This window comes from Bipolaris sorokiniana (assembly GCF_000338995.1).
Source record: "Bipolaris sorokiniana ND90Pr unplaced genomic scaffold COCSAscaffold_11, whole genome shotgun sequence".
NCBI lineage: Eukaryota > Fungi > Ascomycota > Dothideomycetes > Pleosporales > Pleosporaceae > Bipolaris > Bipolaris sorokiniana.
Window position 1 is genome coordinate 12,618 of NW_006911905.1, and position 20,183 is coordinate 32,800.

Here is a 20,183-nt window from a genome sequence, read left to right on the forward strand (position 1 = left end):
GAGTTTATCAGAATAGGTGTAATTTTATCTAAATATATACAAATCCATCCTAAGAAATTCATTGCAACTAGTGCGAAGTCGTACAGTCCACGCGCTATAGAGCTAGAAGCTGGTAAAGTAGCTGATCTGAACACGTCTCACTCACGAAAACAAAAACACACAGACCACTTAGCTGCTTACTAAGAGAAAAGCTTAGTTAGTAATAAAATGCCGCCAGATAGTGATACTATTATAGTAAATACTCAAGAAAACAGACAGGAGAGCCTAGGGCTAGAGGCTCAAACTGATAGAGAAATGGACGTAGAGTTCACTCCAGCCACCCCCACACAAAACCAACCAACACCAAGCGTATTCGAAATACCAATACTACCACTAACTAAATAAACGATACGCAAACTTCTCACCAGAGACTTCCTATAGAGGTAGAAACCCATACCAGAACACCTCTAGCGTAAAACCAATTGCCAAGAACTCCGAACAGGCAATCTATTGGGCTAGAGACCTTATTCTTCAAGCCTCCACGATGGAAGAATCCCATGTAGCTCAAAATAAGCTACTAGAGCTACTAGACGTCTTTAGAGACTATACTCAAACTGGCAGAGTAGCTAACCAAATCACGGAAAAACTATCTGCCAAGCTAGCTTACCACTCAGCCACGCTCGCAAATGCCTCTCAGCAAGCAACAAAGACGCTTAAACAAGCTACTACTATACATAGCTTCTAACAAGGCACAACCAATAGCTATACAACTAGCTCAAAAACCAGCTCAAACCTCCTACGCTACAATTGCAGCAAACAACTCAAACCAGGCCTGGACAACAGTCCAGCCAATCTTCAATCTAAATCTTAAAAACCAACTAACAATCCCAAGAGGCACAAAAAGAGAGATTTCAAGCGCTTTCTACACTCTTAAGATAGGACACGGATACTTTAACTCCTATCTAAAGAGATTTAAAAGAAGGGAATGCGATCTTTGCAAATGTGTGAGACCGCAAACAGCAGAGCATCTACTTCTATACTGCGGCTTCTACAGTGTAGAGAGAAATAAGCTTAAAAAGACTCTAGGCCAAAAGATACTCAAACTCCCACTCTTACTCCATACTACGAGCGGTATAGATGCTACCTTAGCTTTTATCACTAGCACGAGGATAGGAACAAGAAAGTGGCAACTAGGCCAGGAAGGTTAGAAAGAAAAACAATAACAAAAGAAGAAAAGCAAAGAAGAATAAATTTGATTTTATTATACTATTTCCTATCCCCTAAGAGAGCTAGCTGAAAGGCAGCCTAGCTGCCCCACATCTCTCCCTATTACCACACTGCTCTTTAGCATCAGGCATCTAGAAAGCTAGTAATAGCGCAGCTAGATAAAGGCCGAAGCACCATAGTCACGCAACACAGCACAAAGTACCAAATTGTAAATAATTAGATAGAACGGCCTCCGGCTAAAGTCCTACATAGCCAACGGCTGATACAGGACTATAATGGAATAATAATACGCTGCTTCGGCACCACGAAAGCTCCCTTCAACGGTGTCGGGCGATCACGAAGCATCACCCCGATCATGCTCCAAGCCCTCTGCGAACACTTACTTGAGAAGCCAGACCTGTACCAGGAGGAGATAGCTGTCTTCCTTTGGGACAAGTTCCAAACCCAAGTGACAGTGCACAGCATCGGCCGGGCGCTGGCCTCGGTTGGCTGGTCCAAGAAAGCGACTCGACGAGTAGCGAGACAGCGAAACGCGGACTTGCGAGACTTCTACCTCTACAAGCTATCCGCTTTCCGTTCATACCAGCTGGTGTATGTAGATGAGTCCGGATGTGACAAACGCATTGGATTTAGGCGGACCGGGTGGTCGCCTGTTGGGGTGACACCCGTACAGATTGCGCAGTTTCAGCGTGAGCAGAGATATCAGATCTTGCCAGCGTATGCGCAAGATGGCGTTGTGTTTGCGCGGGTGTTTCAGGGAACAACAGACGCCGCCGTGTTTGAGGATTTCATCGAGCAGCTGCTCTGCCACTGCGGGAGATATCCAGAACCAAAGTCAGTAATAATCATGGACAATGCGTCGTTCCACCATACTGAGCGGGTGGAGCAGCTGTGCCGTGACGCAGGTGTCCAGCTGCTGTACCTGCCACCCTACTCCCCAGATCTCAACCCGATAGAAGAGTTCTTTGCTGAGCTCAAGGCATACATCAAACGGAACTGGAACAAGTATGCAGAAAATCCTATGCAAAGGTTTGATTTGTTCTTAGAATGGTGCGTCGATATGGTCGGCGCTAGGATCCCTAGTGCTGAAGGTCACTTTCGGCACGCGGGCGTCACTATTGAAAGCGTAGACATCTAACATGCTCTCGTATCGGTTTTGTGTTCTCAACGATATGGTGATAAGTACTTTTCGTGGTGCAGCTTTAGCAGCATAACGGAGCTTATAACGACTAAATCACTTGGTATGTAACATCGCTCAAAGCGATAAGCTATAGCTATTCCCTTTGATAGTACACATGTGAGGCTACATACAGGCCTATAAGGGGAGCAAATAGCATTAAACGTTGACTTTTTGTGATAGCATTATCTACTCTATGAAACTGCTCCTACAACTTTCTGCGTATACCAGGCCACCTTTGACGTTGTCGATGGCCTTGGCGAGGATTGGGATGCTCGGAGGGCAGCGGTGGTGATGCCTGCAATAAAGGCGGTGACGCTGAAGGGTCCGTTGTCGTTAGAAGAACACTTCTATTGAGATGTAAGAGCGCTTGTCGATGAAAGGAAAGAGAAGACAGTTCTCAAGGGAAGAGAAACGGCAAGATGCACAGAATGAACTAAGAGGTAGCAGCTCTAGCTGAGGCGCAGCTGAAGGCTCGAGCCAACTATATTGCAGGCCCGACGCTCTTGTGACAAAGAGCTTGGCGAGGAGCTATATGTTTATTTACTGTATAGTATAGTACAATATGGTATATTCTGATAGAGTGGCACCAGCGAAAACCAGCGTAAGAGTGGCTCGTTGGCACTCAGCGTGGTGTTGATTTTCTCGATGGCTTGCGGCTCTTTACCCTACTCTCTTCACGATGGCACCTCGGCAACCAATGGGTCAAGGCTTTACAGGCCCCAGCCTTCGAACCATAAATTACGCCAACAGCAACGACCCTTTATGTGATTACATCATTCTCAGGATGGCATAACAACATGTAACAATTGTCATTCCAGTCTTGAACGCCACACTCAACGCTCTCCCTACCGCCACGGACGCACCCTTCAACGCGTTCCAGCGAAAGCACGACCCTACCAGCCTGCCCGATACCCGCGTCGACCTCCTGCGCGACATATACGACTGGGCCAATGGCGACGACTCGCCCAGTATCTTCTAGTTGAGCGGCCTGGCTGGCACTGGCAAGTCCGCCATAGCGTGCATAGTAGCCGCACGATACAGTATGATACTTGTGTAGCTGAGCTTTTTTGTATTCACTGATGCTATTGTGTAGAATTCTATGACAACAAGTTCCTCAGAATCCACTCCCTCAACAACCACTGCAGTGGTTAATTATGATCCCTCTAACGTGAGAGAGCCTCATTACTAAATCTCAACTTTCCCTTCCCAAATGCCTGCCGCGACGTTTGATTTCTTTCCGATATCCAAATTGGAGATTGTCTGCTCGGACACCTTATCCACAACAGTAGCTGGCATTCCAAGCCTAGCTACGGATTCCTCATCAACCTTGATATGAGTGATTGACTCTTTCAGCTTGATCGCTCGGAGCTGCTCTACTGTTTGATCGCTTTGCTTGACAAAGCTCTTCAGCACACTTTCTTCTTCGTCAAGCTCATCGAACACTCCGCTGCCCTCAGACTCACCTATTGCCTTTAAACCCACTGAAATCCGCTCTCGCTCCTGCTCAGCCTGAAGCTTCCAGTCAACAACTGCTTGCTTGAGGGTGGACATCTCAACAGCACGTTCGGCCACGGATTTATGAACCAGCTTCCTTGTAAGACAATTAGCACATATTGTGAAGACAAGAAATATGGTCATACAGTGTCAATATACCGACAGTCATGTCCAACATCCTCGCCGTGGCCCAGAGCCTAGTCCTGTTCTTTTCGATCTGCGCACTGTGTAGTTTGAACTTCAGCTTCCCAGTAAAGCTGTCCACACCTTTCTCCGTCCACCTAGTCAGCTGCCTGATGAACTTGTCACAAGCACTACCACATTCGTTCATGCCCTGAGTGATGCCTGTAACTCTGACTTCTTTCAGCGTGTCTTCATCGGCTCTAGATAAGAACTCCAAGCTGGACAAATTCTTTTGCAAGTAAGAAACCTCGATCCAGATCTGTGGCAAATTTTCGCGGGCCTTATTCTACAATCAGCAGTCCACAAATGATACTCGACAGTTAAGAGTAGATTAAAAGTAAGTCCGCTAAGTGCCGGTTTTAACTGGAACCGCCAAAATCTTCGATTCTACCCACCCACAGATCAACAGGTAGTACAAAAAGGTAGTCTATAGTACGCTCAAGATACGCGCGACGCTATACTTAATAGAAGCTGAGCTTCATATTATAGATAGCAAAGGTCGGCATCCTCGCAGTGGGCGCGCATCAATACCAGCACCTTCATCAGCACCTCCACCGGCTTAACCATATAGAACTCATCCCAGAATATATGTAAATACTACGAGATAATCAGTAACAACACTATTCGCCAGTCTTAAAGCACAAAAATATACGGTCTAGGTAGAAAATTAAACGCATTTTACGTAGGGACACCGCTAAAATCCGACCTAGCTCGAGAATCCGACCTGGCGTAGGAGGATCAAGCTTCGCTTAGGTCGTGGAGACGGGTAAGGAGTCGACGCTGCGAGAAGAAACAACCAGAAGTTTTCAAACTTGCTTTAACATTAGGAGCTTTATTATAGAGTTAAACACAAGCATATAACTAGCCCTTTTTACTAAGACCTTACCAAAACTACGAATTCTCACGGTATTATCGCATTGTACAGAGGGTTAAGGAAGAATCGTAGTACAACATTCTACTAAATTTTAGTAGGGTACGTCAACGCGAAAACTCCGTCCTGATGTTTCCTTTATCAAAATTTAGTTTTAATGTAGGCGATTCTTTGCATCTCCCGCTTAGAGCCTCCATCCTCTATCATTTCTGTAATATACCACCAAAGCGTAGCCAACCGAGGCGTCCCCAGAAGACCATCTCACGCCCCCCTTCGCCCAGAATCTCAACTTCCTGTTTAGTGTCAGTAATATCGTCAGCGTCTACAGCACTTGTCAGAAATAGTATAAGGTGCCTACTCACCTTTCAGTCGTAAGATCAAGACCGTTATGTAGTAAGCGCTAACGATCAAGAATATAAAGGGCGACCCTCTTACTAGCGGAGCGATTGGCAGATTTATGTAACTCTAATTTGCGACGTTTCATATGAAGAAATTCCTAAAGGCGCTTCATTTTAAGCTTTATCTTCATATTCGGACAGCCGCTAATATCACTGTAGCAGGTATGGGGCATTTTCTATCTCTTCTACAGCTCCACGGTATTCATCCTTAGCGTACCAACCTGAAGAATCATCGCTCACCTAGTCAACCGAGAGCTCTTCGAGTTTTTTTCTCTAACTTTACTTGGAAATAGTACAAGGCTGGGTTACAGGGCTACACGCGCTATACCGCGCAACAGCCTTGCAGTTGCGCGATACAAACTACACGGAAGGAGCTATAGAGTAAATCTATTCGTTGCAGAAAGAAACAAATGTCAAGCAAGGTAAGATGTAAACAAAACGCCGGTTAAGCTTATAGGTACCGTAGATGTTATAGCAAGACTGCGTATACATCGTACATGTGTAAACGAAATGCCAAAAGAGAAAGGGCTGATGCAGTATAGCTGACGGCCGTGTGTTAAAGCTTTCACAAGAGAATATTGCACTGTAAATTAGAAGATAGTGTAACTCAGTCATTGCGCTATGTCTGATCGATTGTCGGTTGCTATGCAAATGCAAAACAGCTATACATGTCCCTGGATGGGCAGTGGGTGATAGGCGCTCTCAAGATAAGTCTCTTCCTCGTCTGATAGCTCAACAGCCCTAGCGTCCAGTATCTCATCCATACGCTCTACCGATGAGAGGCCAACGATTGGTGAAACAACACGCTTGTTCAGCCATGCCAATGCGACATGGCTCATTGGGATGCTACGAGAAACGGCAATCTCGTAAACTCGGCGAGCTATCTCGTCGGACTGCGATGGATTATTGTCTTTGTATAACGTGCCGTTGACGCTTCGATAGGAGGATGTTGGTTGGCCTGGGGGCCTTGCTAGCTTGCCCGAAGCTAGTGGAGCCCACTTATATAGTATTAGCATTAGTCTCGTTTGCTATGAACCTGCTTACCGGAATAAGACCCACACCTGTGCGTTTGCAGTACTTGTTCATTTCCCGCTCCTCCTCTCGATAAATGAGATTGTAGTGATTTTGCATTGAGACAAACTTTGTCCAATTATTTTTCTCTGCGGTATGTTGTAGAATGGCAAACTCGTGAGCCAACATAGAGCTCGCTCCAAGGTAGCGGACCTTGTTCATCTGCACCAGATCGTGAAGCGCTTTCATGGTCTCTTCGGCCGGTACCTGGTCGTCAAACCTGTGTATCTGCAGGACATCGATGTAATCTGTATTGAGACGCTGCAGTGATGCTTCTACTTGCTGATAAATCGATGCCCGGGAAAGTCCTGTTTCATGCATGAGCCATAGTACAAGAGAACTTCTAAGCATGTCTCACCAAGATGGTTCACGTAATCTTTACTTTTGTTCGCCAGATCCGGATGGTACGCAGTGCATGTACCGATGTCGGGATCTACGTTCGGATCTGTGACTGCACGACCGCATTTAGTCATGATGACAACTTTACTTCTCGGAATGTTATGCACTTTCAGGGCTTTCCCCATAATTCTCTCTGACTCTCCGTTGGAGTAGAAATTGGCTGTATCCCACTGGGGAAGATTTATGAGATCAGTGATAAAAATGTGGATGCTAGGAACACATACTGTATTGATACCCTTGTCGTAAGCTGCCTTGAGTAGAGAAATGCTTTCTTTCTCGTCTAATACCCAATCATACCATTGAGATGCTCCAAAGTGCAGACCGCCTAGGATGGGGTTGGATACGATGAGTCCGCTATTCCCTAGCTTTCTGTACACAGCGCGAGAATCCTCTACTGATTTAACAAGCGAGACAGGCGGATTTATCCATCTTGAGTAGTTGATCATACTGGTAACAAGATCCCACAGCGGCACTGTTGGTAATTAAACCTCAAAGGTAAGAGAAAATGTCTATGAGATGCGGTAGTATTCTGCTGATCGACTAATCTCTCGTAAAGACAAAAGAATATGGCATGCAAATTGACTTGCTTGAGCAGTGAGAGAGACTAGGTATAAATTATGGAAATGAACATACTGCTAGTTGGCGGGCTAGACATTGCATGGGTGGACATTAAACCAATCTAACCTAATATAGTAAGGTTCTGCGCAGCAAAACGACCGTAACAGAGCCAGCCCAGCACCTAATTTGACGGACCAGTTGACACGTGGTAGAGCGCACGGGTATGATTTGCGCGAGTTACTCTCCCGAGAGGCAAGGAGCAGGGGCCTAAGGTGAGAGCCCATGTCCTTAGCGTCAGGACTTGGTATTTAGAATGAGTCCGAGCGGCCCTGGACTGGGTGTTAGGAGAGCCAAGGTAGTTACCGCTTCCGTGCTCCGAAGGTGCCGGTCTAGGATGTCACCTAGGTAGCAGACCTAAATTGCCGAGCATCGCCTGCTAACCGTCCGAAGGATCCCTGTAGAGTAAGGCTATCTAGGGTACTCCGGGGTAATTGGACCGGCATGTGATGGTGAGACTACATCAAATGGGAAACGATCTCTCGGTACTATTTTCTAATGGCTTACTGGTTACGCGGCAATCGTAATTTTTGCCTCAATCTAATTAACGGTATGTCTCCTCGCATCGTTTCCTGAAACTCGAGCTGGCTGCACTCCGGTCAGTATGAATTGCCTACCCTTAATACTACAGGAGCTGGTCTGCTACCTAGCAGGCGTGTCTAAGCACGTGACAAACCACCTGCACTAAATCTCCTAAACATGGTGTCAAATAGAATGAGATGGTAAATAGAAATGATGGATGTTGATGATTCAATGTGACAAACCCCACGGGCGAGTTGGCGTGATAGTAGAGCACTGTATATCATAGTGTAGAAAAACCGTAATAGACGATTCTACTCAGAATGTATCGTTACAATTTGCTTCCATTTCTGCGAGTTATGCCCAGTCTCGCCGCAGCGTCCACAGCGTCTTTGTGATGGCTTGCCCACTTCAACACACACTTTCTTCCTCCCGTTGGAGTCCTCAAGCTTAAGCTATCCTACCTCCTACCTAGGTAGTGTATTTTAGCCAACCCTGTCTTACGCCTCTAGATCTGGAACATGGGTACGCATCGTAGGGTTGCGACTCAACAGAACCAGAGCAATGCCTCAAAGTCGCCATCACGTCGATGTCATTAGCACAAGTGAAGCTGTGAGCCTAGAAGTACCATGTATGGTCACGTGGTTGCCCACTGACTAATAACGCTGTATTTAAATTTGTTCTTAGCATCATATACAACAGGAGAAAATACTTGATACACACTCAGCTGCTTGCAGAAGCGTTTGAGAAGTCGTAATCATGCAGCAGAAGGGCTTCGAGGCGAGGTGGTGATTTGCGTTTTGTTCACTTAGCCATGGTGCTGAAACTAGCCCTATGATTGAGGGCCTATTTGGTTGCTCCATTTCTACGCGCGCTCAAAATAGCAAGTCTTAATCCTAACTTGTCAAAATTTAGCGCGAGGAAAACGGAGGTAGGTAAGATTTTAGGCTGTGACGCAAAGAAGCTACAGGGTCTCTAAACACCAAGCCGCATCCTAGATAGCGCAGCTGATCAGGGATCAAGAATTTCGATGCGGTGAGTTTATTTATTGTGCACAAATTTGACTTTTTTATGTTGATTTACAGCCGCTTTTCGTCCGAGAAGGTAGAAGCGCGACGGTCCGATACCGCAATACATACTAATGCAGTCTATGCAATGTACCCTGCTAGCAACAGGGGCTACTGCAAGCTGCGAAAGGTTGGCAATATGGGGCATGTTACGGATAAGAGGATCACTCACTGTTGTCGTAGTTACCTCATTACTACAAAGAATTAGCGTAGCAGAATTACGCCACGCGTATTTTCTGCTCAGAAACCCGACTAGGATACAACTTTCATAAAAGTAATAAGAAAGTCTTTTGTTTCGTGTTACTCGCACATTTTTTATTTGTATATCACTCAATTGATCAATTGATAAATATTCTTTCCAACCTGCGTGGCTTACGGCAATGACTTCTACAACAACCATAAAAATCTGTTCGAACGGAGATCACATGGATGTGTACGAAGAACTGGGAAATAACCTGCTACAGGCCCTCTTAACCTATAGCCAGCGTTTGCGCCAAGAGAACCTTTCAATGTTAGGATTGTTCCCTAACTCTTCTGAAATATCGAAGTCCCTTAGTGAAGAAGGGCGTAGAGAAAAGGGGAGGGTCATTGAGCTTGCACAAGAAATATTGGCCACGACCATAGATCCAACTACAAGTCTCTTACTAGATTCGCTGCAGGTGCGTTGGCCTTTTGCAGTCAGGTCGTCCCCCCACCCCCTTACCAGAGACTAATTCTTATGATAGTTCCACTTTTGTTCATGCTTGAAGGTTGTCCTCGATTTGGGAGTAGGGCATCAGATGCGAAAGGATGAGCAGAAGTCGCTGGAGCAGTTGGCTAAAGCAGTGGGAGCAGATCAAGCGTTACTCACCCGTATCATGCGGGTTGTGATGACAAAATACGTCTTTGCCGAGCCTCAGCCAGGTGTCTATTGTCATACCTCAATCTCATGGGAAATGCAAGAGCCAGCTATGCACCATCTCCTCCTCCATCGCCTTGATGAGGGTTTTCGATCGGCAAGTCGAGAGCCAGATGCACTACGACTGAACAACTACCGCGATCCATTGCCCGACGATATGAGTGGCTTTAATCTGGCATTCGACTGCAGCGAAAATTTCTGGGAGTTCATCGCTAATACCGATATCAAACGAGGTCATCGATTTAACCAAGCCATGAAAGCTGTTACCATCAACAGTTTGGCGGAAATACCAAGCCTCTTCCCGTTTGCGAGTCTTGCCAAGGATGGAGGTCTGATAGTTGATATTGGCGGCGGTCTAGGTCAAGTCAGCCGACATATTCTTAGCTGCAATCCCGGGGCAGGGCTTCGTTGCGTAGTCCAAGATCAACACGCCTTTGCTGGTTCACTACCCAAACGGCCAGATGAGGTTGATGTTCATGAGAAAGAAAACGAGGCGCTAGCTCTCGAATTCCAACAACACAATTTCTTCGATCCTCAGCCGGTCAGAGGTACGTCAATCAGGTCCTGCTTATCCAGTCGCTATACTGACACGTCAATTTTCAAGGCGCAGCAGCGTATTTTTTTCGCCACATATTCCACGATTGGTCCGACACGGCATGCCTAAAGATCCTGAGGCAGATAATTCCCGCCATGCACCCGCAACACAGTCGCATTTTGATCTGTGATCAAATCGTAGGGGACAAGTCCCCATCAGTATCATCAGTCCTCTATGATGTTGACATGATGACGTTGTTTGGTGGTAAGGAACGTAGCTTGCTCCAATTTCTTGACTTGATCAAGGCGGCTGATCAGAGGTTTTACATTGATGATGTAAAAAGATCTGCCGGGTCTGCTACGACTATCATTGTAGTTAAGCTCTCATCGTAGAGAAGCATTCCCTAACTTGTACACCGTTGTATGCATCAGTAACCACGCTCAGCGGCCGCAACATCAAAGCTGATGTTGTGGCCGCTGATATGGCTGCATGATGATCATATGATAATACCAACTCCTGATATTTTTCACAACCTGATACGCTCACATCTTTATGCCGAGTCTGATTGATAACAGAGCCATATCAGGCTTCAAAATTATGTCAAATGTCAGCCGTTAAGATAGACAGGCAAGCATGAGGGCAGGCAAGCACGAGAGCAGGCAGGCATAAGAGCAAGGCATCTGCATGACAGGCAACACGGCTGCGATGCAATAGGCACACAATCAATCTTTTCTATACAATTAGAACTACATTCTGCACACTTCTATGATGCGTGCAGCACCTCTGCGTTGATGCTGGTGCAGAGAGCTCGCCTCCGAAGGACCCGAAGGAACGCCAAGACTCTGATCTCAGCCATAGTGACTGAAAGTCCTAGCAGACATAAAAATTATCCGATATAGATCAAGCGTTGTTCGGCACAATTTCAAGTGTTATATTTATTAAGGTCTAACATAGTTCTAACACCATTCTTAACATCCTGAGATATGGCTATCATAATCACTCCTCATCATATACAAGACATCAAGTCGCCGAACCCCCTCTGCGCGGTACCAGAAGTTACCAAATGAAAACAAGTGGCACAAATTGATCGCAAGCGTGTTAGGCCAAACTTATGGTAGAACTTGCGCACAGGCAGCACGAGCGCTAAGGTAGCTACGTAATTTCAATTGCATGGAAAGATGCTAGATATTTATCTTGGCATGCGCTCTTAGCCACAATTACGGGTAGCAGATGGGTCGGAAATTAAAACGGGTTAATATATACTACTTACGACCGAGTCCGATGTGGACTGCCCACAGCCGAGGTCATAGCATTGCTTTAGTATCTAGTGAACGTAAGCTCTGACGCCTAGACTTTATCGCCGACATAAGATTTCTAATTTTGTACTTCCGTTAGGTTCCATAGTGCATTCATCAACGAATATTAGCGATATCGTTGATCGATATATGCGCTAAGGTGTTTTTCCTTATTAGCGCTTTCTATGCAGAAGCCCCTGCTCGATCGTGTAGCTCCGATATGAAGTACCTCTACATTTAATTCGACACTGCCATTCCAAGACCTTGTATCCAACAACTCCATTCCGTACCACCCTCTACTCCCGTCGATTTTAAACAACATTATGACTTCCGCAACAACAAACGAAGCCTCCCTTAACCGTGCTGATGAAGTCGAAGACGTAAGTATATATTCGAAAAGCCCGTGATATACATTTTGAACACTTCAATCAAACTCCGTCATTCTCCTATCTGTCTTTCTCCGTTATGTTACAAAATTTCCTTTACTAATAACATTCGTGTGACTAAAACAATCAGCTTCTCAATACTATCCAGGACCTACTTATCCCATTTATCCGCGCCGCCGACGATGACGCAGACACAAAATCCATTAGTCATAGCCTCCAGATCGCCGGCGGTAAGCGTACAACCGCTTTAATCGAGCAATATCCTCCGAAGAAATTAGAACGCATATTAAGTCAAGAGCTGCAAATCGAACAGAGTCATGCAGAGATGGGAAAGGGAAAAGAAGGCCTCGTTACGTTGGTGAAAAGCATACTGAGGTACAGTTTGAACACGTGGCACCACGGGTTCCTCGAGAAATTGTCTCAAAGCACGAATGCAGTAGGTGTGGTTAGTGAGCTGGTGTTGGCGGTATTGAATACCAATGTACGTTCCGTCTGCTTCTCCATTCTTCATTCGATGAGACCAGGCTGATGAAGACAACACTGTAGGTACACATCTACCAATGCTCCCCTGTCTTAACTCTCATCGAAAAGCGCACAACAAAATATCTTGCGTCTCTCTTCGGCCTCCCCTCTTCCACCTCAGGAGGAATATCCCAACCGGGAGGCAGCACCTCCAACACTACTGCTATCGTCATAGCAAGAAACACGCTGTTTCCATCTACAAAACAGAATGGCAACGGTATTCACCGGTTCACAATCTTCACCTCCACACACGGTCACTACTCTGTCGAAAAAGCAGCGAACCTCCTCGGCCTTGGCTCCCGTAACGTCATCCTCGTCCCCGTCGACGAACGCGGTTGCATGATACCATCGGAACTGGAGAAATGCGTACAGGAGAGTAGGGATAGAGGTGAAACACCCTTCTTCCTTAATGCAACAGCCGGAACCACAGTCCAGGGCGCATTTGATCCTTTCATTGCTCTCAGTGCAATCTGTAAGGCTCACAATCTTTGGTTGCACATTGATGGCTCGTGGGGCGGGTCGGTAGTTTTCAACAAAGAATACCGTTCTTCTCGCCTTGCAGGCGCCCAGTTTGCAGATTCGATTACGATAAATCCGCATAAGATGCTCGGAACGCCATTGGCTTGCAGTTTCCTCCTCGGAAGGGATATGAATACTTTCCACAAAGCGCTCACGCTACCCGCAGGCTACCTATTTCATAATGATACAGGTGTTGATGCACAGGACGTCTACGACCTGGCTGATCTGACACCACAGTGTGGGAGACGTGCAGATAGTTTGAAACTGTTCATGGCGTTGCAGTATTATGGTGCAAGGCATTTCAGCGACCTGGTGGCGAGGGCTTATGGACATGCAGAGTACCTTCTACAGAAGTTGAAGAAAAGTGGTGATTTCGCGACGATTAGCCCGGAACCGCTGCCATGTTTGCAGGTGTGCTTTTACTATGCCAAAGGGGGTACACTTCCGGGAAATGCGGATATGAACAGTAAGACGACGACAGAAATTGCGCAGAGGTTAATCAGTCGCGGGTTCATGATCGATTATGCACCGGGGGACGCAGGCAAGTTCTTTCGCGTTGTGGTCAATGGTGGTATGCACACAAGCACCCTGGATGGTCTTGTGAAGGCACTTGAGGAGACAGGCGCTGATCTGGGATATTAGATGACTGCAATATTTTATATGGGACATCACTTCGGTATTCATGTTATATGATGCATGTGCATTGTATTCATCCTCATAACATGCACATTAGAAGCAGTGTAGAACGCATTAGGATAAACATAAGCGCTGGGTGAATAAGTAACGTATTGATTACTGTTGCTACCCTTACGTTGACCACGGATAGACAGCCTTCTATCATCATTTCGAAATGTAACAAACTCTAACGTAGTTTACAAGCGAGTGACACACCCCACCAACTTTGCGCACCTCTCATCTCTTAACGCATAATGGCTCCACAACGGATTACTCAATTACAGTCAAATGAACCAGATATTCAGCTTGCTATCTCATCTATTAATACTAGACAAATTTAAAGTAATCGTTCTGCTGCTGCAGTCTACAACGTGTCTGAAGCGACGCTCCGCCGCCGACGCGCTGGCATGTCTGCCCGACGCGATTGCCAGCCCAACTCAAAGAAGCTTACTAAGCTAGAAGAGGAGGTGATAGTTGATCATATACTTGATCTCGATCTACGTGGATTCTCGCCTACCTACGAAGCTGTGCGCGATATGGCTGATAAGCTGCTGGCTGCGCGCGGCGCTGGCCAGGCTGGCGTCCACTGGCCACGCAACTTTATCAAGCGTACAGATAGTCTTACAACGCGTTTTAATCGAGCGTACGATAGGCAGAGAGGTCTATGCGAATATCCAGTCCTAATTAAGAGCTAGTTTGAGCTTGTAGAGCAGACAAAGGCTAAGTATAGTATCTGCGACGAGGACGTCTATAACTTTGACGAAGCCAGCTTTATGATGGGCAAGATTACGACTTAGCTTGTCGTTACAGCGTCAGAGAGGAGAGGCCGGCCAAAGGCAGTTGAGCCAGGTAATCGTGAGTAGGTGACGCTGATCGCAGCGATCAACGCAGCTGGCTGGTCAGTCCCACCGTTTCTTATCTTCGCTGGTCGGTATCACCTATCTGCCTGGTATAAGAAGGCAGAGATCCCACGCAACTGGGCGATCGCAGTTAGTGACAATGGCTGGACGAACAACGAGCTAGGCGTCGCATGGATAAAGCACTTCGATGCCTACACGAAGAATCGCGTTGTCGGCACACGTCGCCTGCTTATTCTTGACGGCCATGAGAGCCACCAATCTCTTCAGTTCCAAGAGTTCTGCAAGGAGAATAACAACTACACTCTCTGTATGCCGCCTCACTCGTCTCACCTACTCTAGCCTCTCGATGTTGGCTGCTTCTCGTCACTAAAGCGCGCGTACAGCCGCGAGGTGGAGAGTCTAATCCGCCACCATATCAACCACATCACTAAGCTCGAGTTTCTACCAGCGTTTAAGGCAGTGTTCGATCGATCCTTTACGCCAGCCAATATCTGCTCTGTCTTCCTCGGCGCAGGTCTTGTTCCTCTCCAGCAAGACGCTGTTCTATCAAAGCTTGACGTGAAGCTGCGTACACCAACACCACCTGCTCTAGAAGACCTGCCCTGGCTGTCGCAAACCCCAAGTAACACCCTGGAACTTGGGTCGCAATCGACGCTGAGCTTGAAGCAGCTAACGAAGCCGCCACGCGACGAAAATCGCACAAAAGAAAGCGAGTTCAAAAGGAAGGGGCTCTAATAGTAGAGGAGGGGGAGTAGCTCTAAAGGAGTTTGGGGCTCGTGGCGATGGGAAGAAGGTAACGCAGAGAGTGTGCGCTGAAGTGGGTGAGCCGTCGCAAAGGCACTGTAGACGCTACGGCGAGGCAGGGCACAACACGCGCACATGTAAACAGGTAGAAGCAATAGATTCTGAGTAGGATAGCCTACTATAATTTCTAATCACTGTTATTGTTGTGTTGTAATAGTCTATAATAGTCGTGATGTTTGGTGGGGTCTTGGCATCGTGAGCCACTCGCTATACCTTGACGTTATACTAGCCCACTATATTAGTACCGTAGAAATCCGCCCAAATGGCCGAACGCTAGCTGTGGGCATGAGCTGCACTAACCAGAAGCAGTTTAAGCCATCTCCACCTTTACAGAGCTTGGTTATATTTAAAAAGGACATGTCAGCAGTTTAAGCATATCAGCGCTGAGGCCTATTGTGTAAACTTATCCGGTCTATCTAGCATTCGGCGATGTGGGCAAGAAAATACGGCAGTCTAGTCACTACCTACTCGGTCATCTGCACTTGAAGTTAGACGATTCAGTTAACCAATCGGGAGTAAGCGGATTGCAATACTCTGGACCTAGTAATAGCGCTAGCAATATGGCCGAACACTAAACTTACAAGGGGGAGCATGTGCGGATGGGTCCGTAGGCTAGCGAATCTTCTACAATTTCACCGTTCTCCATACGAATTTCGTCCGTACATGCTTCCCCTTTGTATTATATCTCTGCAGTATAAATCAGATCCGTAGCATCCGCGTTATGCAGTCTATGCTCTATTAAGCACTAGTAACATCTGCACCTGAAGTTGGACGATTCAGTTAACCGATCGGGAGTAAGCGGATTGCAATACTCTGGACCTAGTAATAGCACTAGCAATGGCTGAAAACTAAACTTATAAGGAGAAATTGCAGTCAGCTATTCTACTCCGAATCCATCGCTTCAATTTGCTTGCATGCACGCAAGTTGTGCACTTCATCGCCTTTTTCCTATCACTGCGAACCCCAAACTCATTTGCAGCTGGCAGTCGCTCACCTTTCTCAACTGTAAGTGTCCCTGCTTGCTGTGTTAGCTTTCGTTTCTGCGATTCAAGCCGTGTAGCGACTTCATCAGCTCCTCAAAGCTCAGCAATCTCCTATTTGCGCTATCATACTTGATTCTAAAATTACAATCAAGAAAAATGAGAGAATCAATGTTACCCCTGCAAGACAAACCAACCGACCGGTGCCTTGAAAAAATATGGTCTTGGAACACTGCAGTGCCAAAAAGTATTGAGAAATGTGTCCATGACCTGTTTGCCGAGCAGGCAAAGGCACAGCCCGATGCGCCTGCCATCTGTGCGTGGGACGGCGAGATGACGTACGGCGAGCTGGATGCGCTGTCAAGCAGGCTAGCTTATCACCTCGTGCAGCTCGGCGTCAAGACTGAAGATATCGTGCCGCTATGCTTTGAGAAGTCGATGTGGACGGTCGTGGCCATCCTGGCTGTTCTCAAAGCTGGTGGAGCGTTCGCACCCATGGACCCAGATCAGCCAGCCAACCGACACCAGGAGATCCTCAGACAGACAAGCGCTAAAGTTATGCTTGTAGCTGCACGGCATTCGGCGCGCTGGATCAGTTCAGGCTGCCATGTAGTCATTGTCAGCGAGGCATCGATCGGCCGGCTGCCTGCAGTAGCCAATATGGCCCTTTCCCTAGCCACACCAGGGAACGCGGCATATGTTCTCTATACTTCAGGAACCACCGGTGTGCCAAAGGGCGTGGTGGCTGAGCACAGAGCGGTCTCGACCGGCTGCCTCGGTCACGGCCTGGCGTTTGGCATAACATCACGATCGCGCGTTCTTCAATTTGCGTCTTATATATTCACAGATAGTATGACGGAGATTATTACCACTCTTCTCTTCGGTGGATGCATCTGTGTGCCATCTGATTATGACCGGCGTAATGATCTTATCAATGCTGTTAATAAGATGAATGTTGACTGGGCTGTCATGACTCCATCTGTAGCGCAGCTGCTCAACCCTGATGAAGTTCGATCTCTAAAGACATTAGCAATCGGAGCAGAGCTTGTCAGTTCTACAGATTGGAACAGATGGCCAACCAGTGTTCGAATGATCAACGGATACGGGCAGACTGAGTGCTGCACGGTTACCACCGCATATACCAGCACACAAGGTTACAAGTCAGGCACCATCGGGACAGCAATCGCCTCGGTCAGTTGGGTAGTAGATCCTGAAAATCACCACAGGCTGGCGCCACTAGGGTCGATTGGAGAGCTGCTAGTGGAGGGGCCGATTCTCGCTCGTGGCTATCTCAACGACGCTGAGAAGACGGCAGCTACATTTATTAACAGTCCCATCTGGCTACAGGAAGGGTACGGCGGCCATGCTGGACGGCACGGCAGACTGTACAAGACAGGCGACCTAGTGTACTACCACCCTGATGGCAACCTAGTATACGTAGGCCGGAAAGACACTCAAGTAAAACTGCGTGGCCAGCGAGTAGAGCTTGACGAGATTGAGCACCATATGCGACAGTGTCTGCCGGAAGTCAGGCAGATGGCGGTCGAGGTGGTCCAACCCTCAGGAAAGAGAGACCATGCTATACTGGCAGCCTTCGTACAGCTAGACGATCATTGCCGCCACCTACCGTTGGTGGAAAAGGCTGCCGGAATTGACTCGAGGGTGCATTTGGTCTCTCTAGCTGGAATAAAGGAAGAGCTAGCTAAGCGGCTGCCTATGCACATGGTGCCAACGCTATTCCTTGCCCTCGAGGAGTACCCTATGAATACATCAGGTAAGACGGATCGTAGGCGACTGCGGGAGATTGGAGATTCTTTTACAGTCCAGAAGCTGGCAGAGATGCAGACATTCAGCCAAGAGCCGAAGCGGCAGCCATCAACAGAGGCCGAGCGGATGATGCAGCAGCTGTGGGCGCGCGTGCTCAGCATCGAGCCGGACAGTATTGGGCTAGACGACAGCTTCTTCCGTCTAGGCGGCGACTCGATCGCGGCCATGAAGCTGGTGAGTGAGGCTCGCAAGACGGGCCTGCAGCTTTCTGTCGCAGATATCTTCCGCCACCCTAACCTCGCAGCCTTGGCCAACCAGGATACTCAGCAGTGTAGCACCGTGGCAGAAGAGGTGCCTGCCTTTTCTCTACTAGGTGAAGATGTAGATTCTGTGCAAGTTTGCGAGGATGTAGCTGCTGTATGCAGCGTCGACGCGAGCATTGTCGAGGACGTCTACCCTTGCTCGCCCTTGCAAGAAGGCCTAATGTCATTGACGGCTAAGCGAGCAGGTGACTATATTATGCAGAGCGTGTTAGAGCTGCGGGCCGACATAGACGAGGATACCTTCCGAGCTGCCTGGCAACAAGTAGCGTGGTCAACAGCCGCCTTGCGCACGCGCATCGTGCAACACAGCGAACTTGGCCTGCTGCAGGCTGTTGTGGCAGAAGACATCCAGTGGATCGAGGTTAAGGGTCTAGAAGAGTATCTTAAGGAGGACAAGGCAGCCTCGATGGGGCTAGGCGACCCGCTTGTACGCTACGCACTCGTTAAGGAACACTACAGCGGGAGGCGCTGGTTTGTATGGACGATTCATCATGCGCTATACGACGGCTGGTCCCTACCTCGGATCCTGCATGCAGTCCAGCAGGTCTACAGCGGCGCCGCACTGGAAAAACAACCCAGCTTCAATGCTTTCATCCAGTACCTCAACCAGCAAGACCAGGAGGTGGCCACGTCGTACTGGCAGACGGCCCTTGCTGACTGCGAGGCGGTCCTATTTCCGTCGCTGCCATCAGCTGTTAAACAGCCCATTGCGGACACGACAGTTGCATATCAGTGTCCGCCACTCTCACAGTCAGCCACTGACATAACGACATCAACGCTTATCCGCGCAGCGTGGGCGATTGTTGCTAGTCGCTACACAAGCTCAGACGATGTAGTGTTTGGCACCACCGTCACAGGACGCAATGCGCCTGTTGCTGGCATTGATGCTATGCTTGGACCTACGATTGCAACTGTGCCGGTGCGAGTGCGTGTACAGGATCATCAGACTGTGTCATCCTTTCTACAAGGCTTGCAGCAACAGGCTACAGAGATGATCGCACACGAACAGACAGGCCTGCAGAAGATTGCTAAAATGAGGTCAGGCGCGCGGCACGCCTGTGACTTTCAAACACTGCTCGTTGTCCAGCCCGCTGATAGTGCGCTCGACGGTGATGATGGGCTTGGAGAGTGGCGTGGTGATACCGAGCTGCAGGACATCACGACATACGCGCTGATGGTGCAATGCACGCTGGCGGCAGAGGGAGTACAGATCATGGCGAGCTTCGATAGACGCGTCATCGAGCAGTGGATAGTAGAGAAGATGCTTGCCCAGTTCAGCTTTGTTATGCTGCAGCTAGCCGACGCGAGCGCAGATAGTAAGGTGGCAGAAATCGACACTATCACGCCAGCAGACCGCCAGCAGCTGTGGGCGTGGAACCAAGACGTACCACCCACAGTCGAACGATGTGTGCACGACCTGTTTGCCGAGAAGGTAAAAGCACAGCCTGACGCGCCCGCTATCTGTGCGTGGGACGGCGAGATGACGTACAGCGAGCTGGACGCGCTGTCAAGCCAGTTAGCGGGCTACCTGATGCAGCTCGGTGTCGAAGGGCGAAGAAGTGGTGCCGCTGTGTTTCGAGAAGTCGATATGGACCGTTGTAGCCATGCTGGCCGTG

At 48.0% G+C, this 20,183-nt stretch overlaps 8 protein-coding genes across 8 annotated transcripts in view; 6 read left to right on the top strand and 2 right to left on the bottom strand.

The window, feature by feature from the left end:
• Window positions 1–207: 207 nt before the first annotated feature.
• COCSADRAFT_343231 (uncharacterized protein) lies at window positions 208–709 on the top strand (the record flags this gene model as incomplete). The annotated part of the gene is made up of 1 exon (XM_007703987.1): window positions 208–709. A coding segment is annotated over exon 1 (186 nt), but the record flags the coding sequence as incomplete, so codon positions are not given.
• An 822-nt stretch (window positions 710–1,531) lies between these two features.
• COCSADRAFT_95854 (uncharacterized protein) lies at window positions 1,532–2,344 on the top strand (the record flags this gene model as incomplete). Its single annotated transcript, XM_007703988.1, has 1 exon — window positions 1,532–2,344. A coding segment is annotated over one exon (813 nt), but the record flags the coding sequence as incomplete, so codon positions are not given.
• A 721-nt stretch (window positions 2,345–3,065) lies between these two features.
• COCSADRAFT_162316 (uncharacterized protein) lies at window positions 3,066–3,365 on the top strand (the record flags this gene model as incomplete). Its single annotated transcript, XM_007703989.1, has 2 exons — window positions 3,066–3,150; window positions 3,205–3,365. The coding sequence occupies 2 exons, from the start codon at window positions 3,066–3,068 to the stop codon at window positions 3,363–3,365; spliced, it is 246 nt and encodes an 81-aa protein (XP_007702179.1).
• Window positions 3,366–3,571: 206 nt separating this feature from the next.
• COCSADRAFT_28225 (uncharacterized protein) lies at window positions 3,572–4,630 on the bottom strand (the record flags this gene model as incomplete). The annotated part of the gene is made up of 4 exons (XM_007703857.1): window positions 3,572–3,977; window positions 4,027–4,349; window positions 4,459–4,518; window positions 4,601–4,630. The coding sequence occupies 4 exons, from the start codon at window positions 4,628–4,630 to the stop codon at window positions 3,572–3,574; spliced, it is 819 nt and encodes a 272-aa protein (XP_007702047.1).
• Window positions 4,631–5,994: 1,364 nt separating this feature from the next.
• Window positions 5,995–7,248, bottom strand: COCSADRAFT_201337 (uncharacterized protein; the record flags this gene model as incomplete). Its single annotated transcript, XM_007703990.1, has 4 exons — window positions 5,995–6,330; window positions 6,377–6,711; window positions 6,762–6,972; window positions 7,027–7,248. The coding sequence occupies 4 exons, from the start codon at window positions 7,246–7,248 to the stop codon at window positions 5,995–5,997; spliced, it is 1,104 nt and encodes a 367-aa protein (XP_007702180.1).
• Window positions 7,249–9,383: 2,135 nt separating this feature from the next.
• Window positions 9,384–10,828, top strand: COCSADRAFT_182975 (uncharacterized protein; the record flags this gene model as incomplete). Its single annotated transcript, XM_007703991.1, has 3 exons — window positions 9,384–9,662; window positions 9,729–10,449; window positions 10,506–10,828. The coding sequence occupies 3 exons, from the start codon at window positions 9,384–9,386 to the stop codon at window positions 10,826–10,828; spliced, it is 1,323 nt and encodes a 440-aa protein (XP_007702181.1).
• Window positions 10,829–12,054: 1,226 nt separating this feature from the next.
• Window positions 12,055–13,930, top strand: COCSADRAFT_343244 (uncharacterized protein; the record flags this gene model as incomplete). Its single annotated transcript, XM_007703992.1, has 3 exons — window positions 12,055–12,111; window positions 12,248–12,598; window positions 12,664–13,930. The coding sequence occupies 3 exons, from the start codon at window positions 12,055–12,057 to the stop codon at window positions 13,798–13,800; spliced, it is 1,545 nt and encodes a 514-aa protein (XP_007702182.1). The 3' UTR covers window positions 13,801–13,930.
• Window positions 13,931–16,684: 2,754 nt separating this feature from the next.
• The window catches only part of COCSADRAFT_121744 (uncharacterized protein), an 18,195-nt gene continuing 14,696 nt past the window's right edge, over window positions 16,685–20,183 (top strand). Inside the window, exons 1-2 of the mRNA XM_007703993.1 lie at window positions 16,685–17,268; window positions 19,920–19,951. Coding sequence (XP_007702183.1) covers window positions 16,811–17,268; window positions 19,920–19,951 — 490 coding nt within the window. The 5' untranslated portion in view covers window positions 16,685–16,810. The remainder of the gene's footprint in view (window positions 17,269–19,919; window positions 19,952–20,183) is intronic.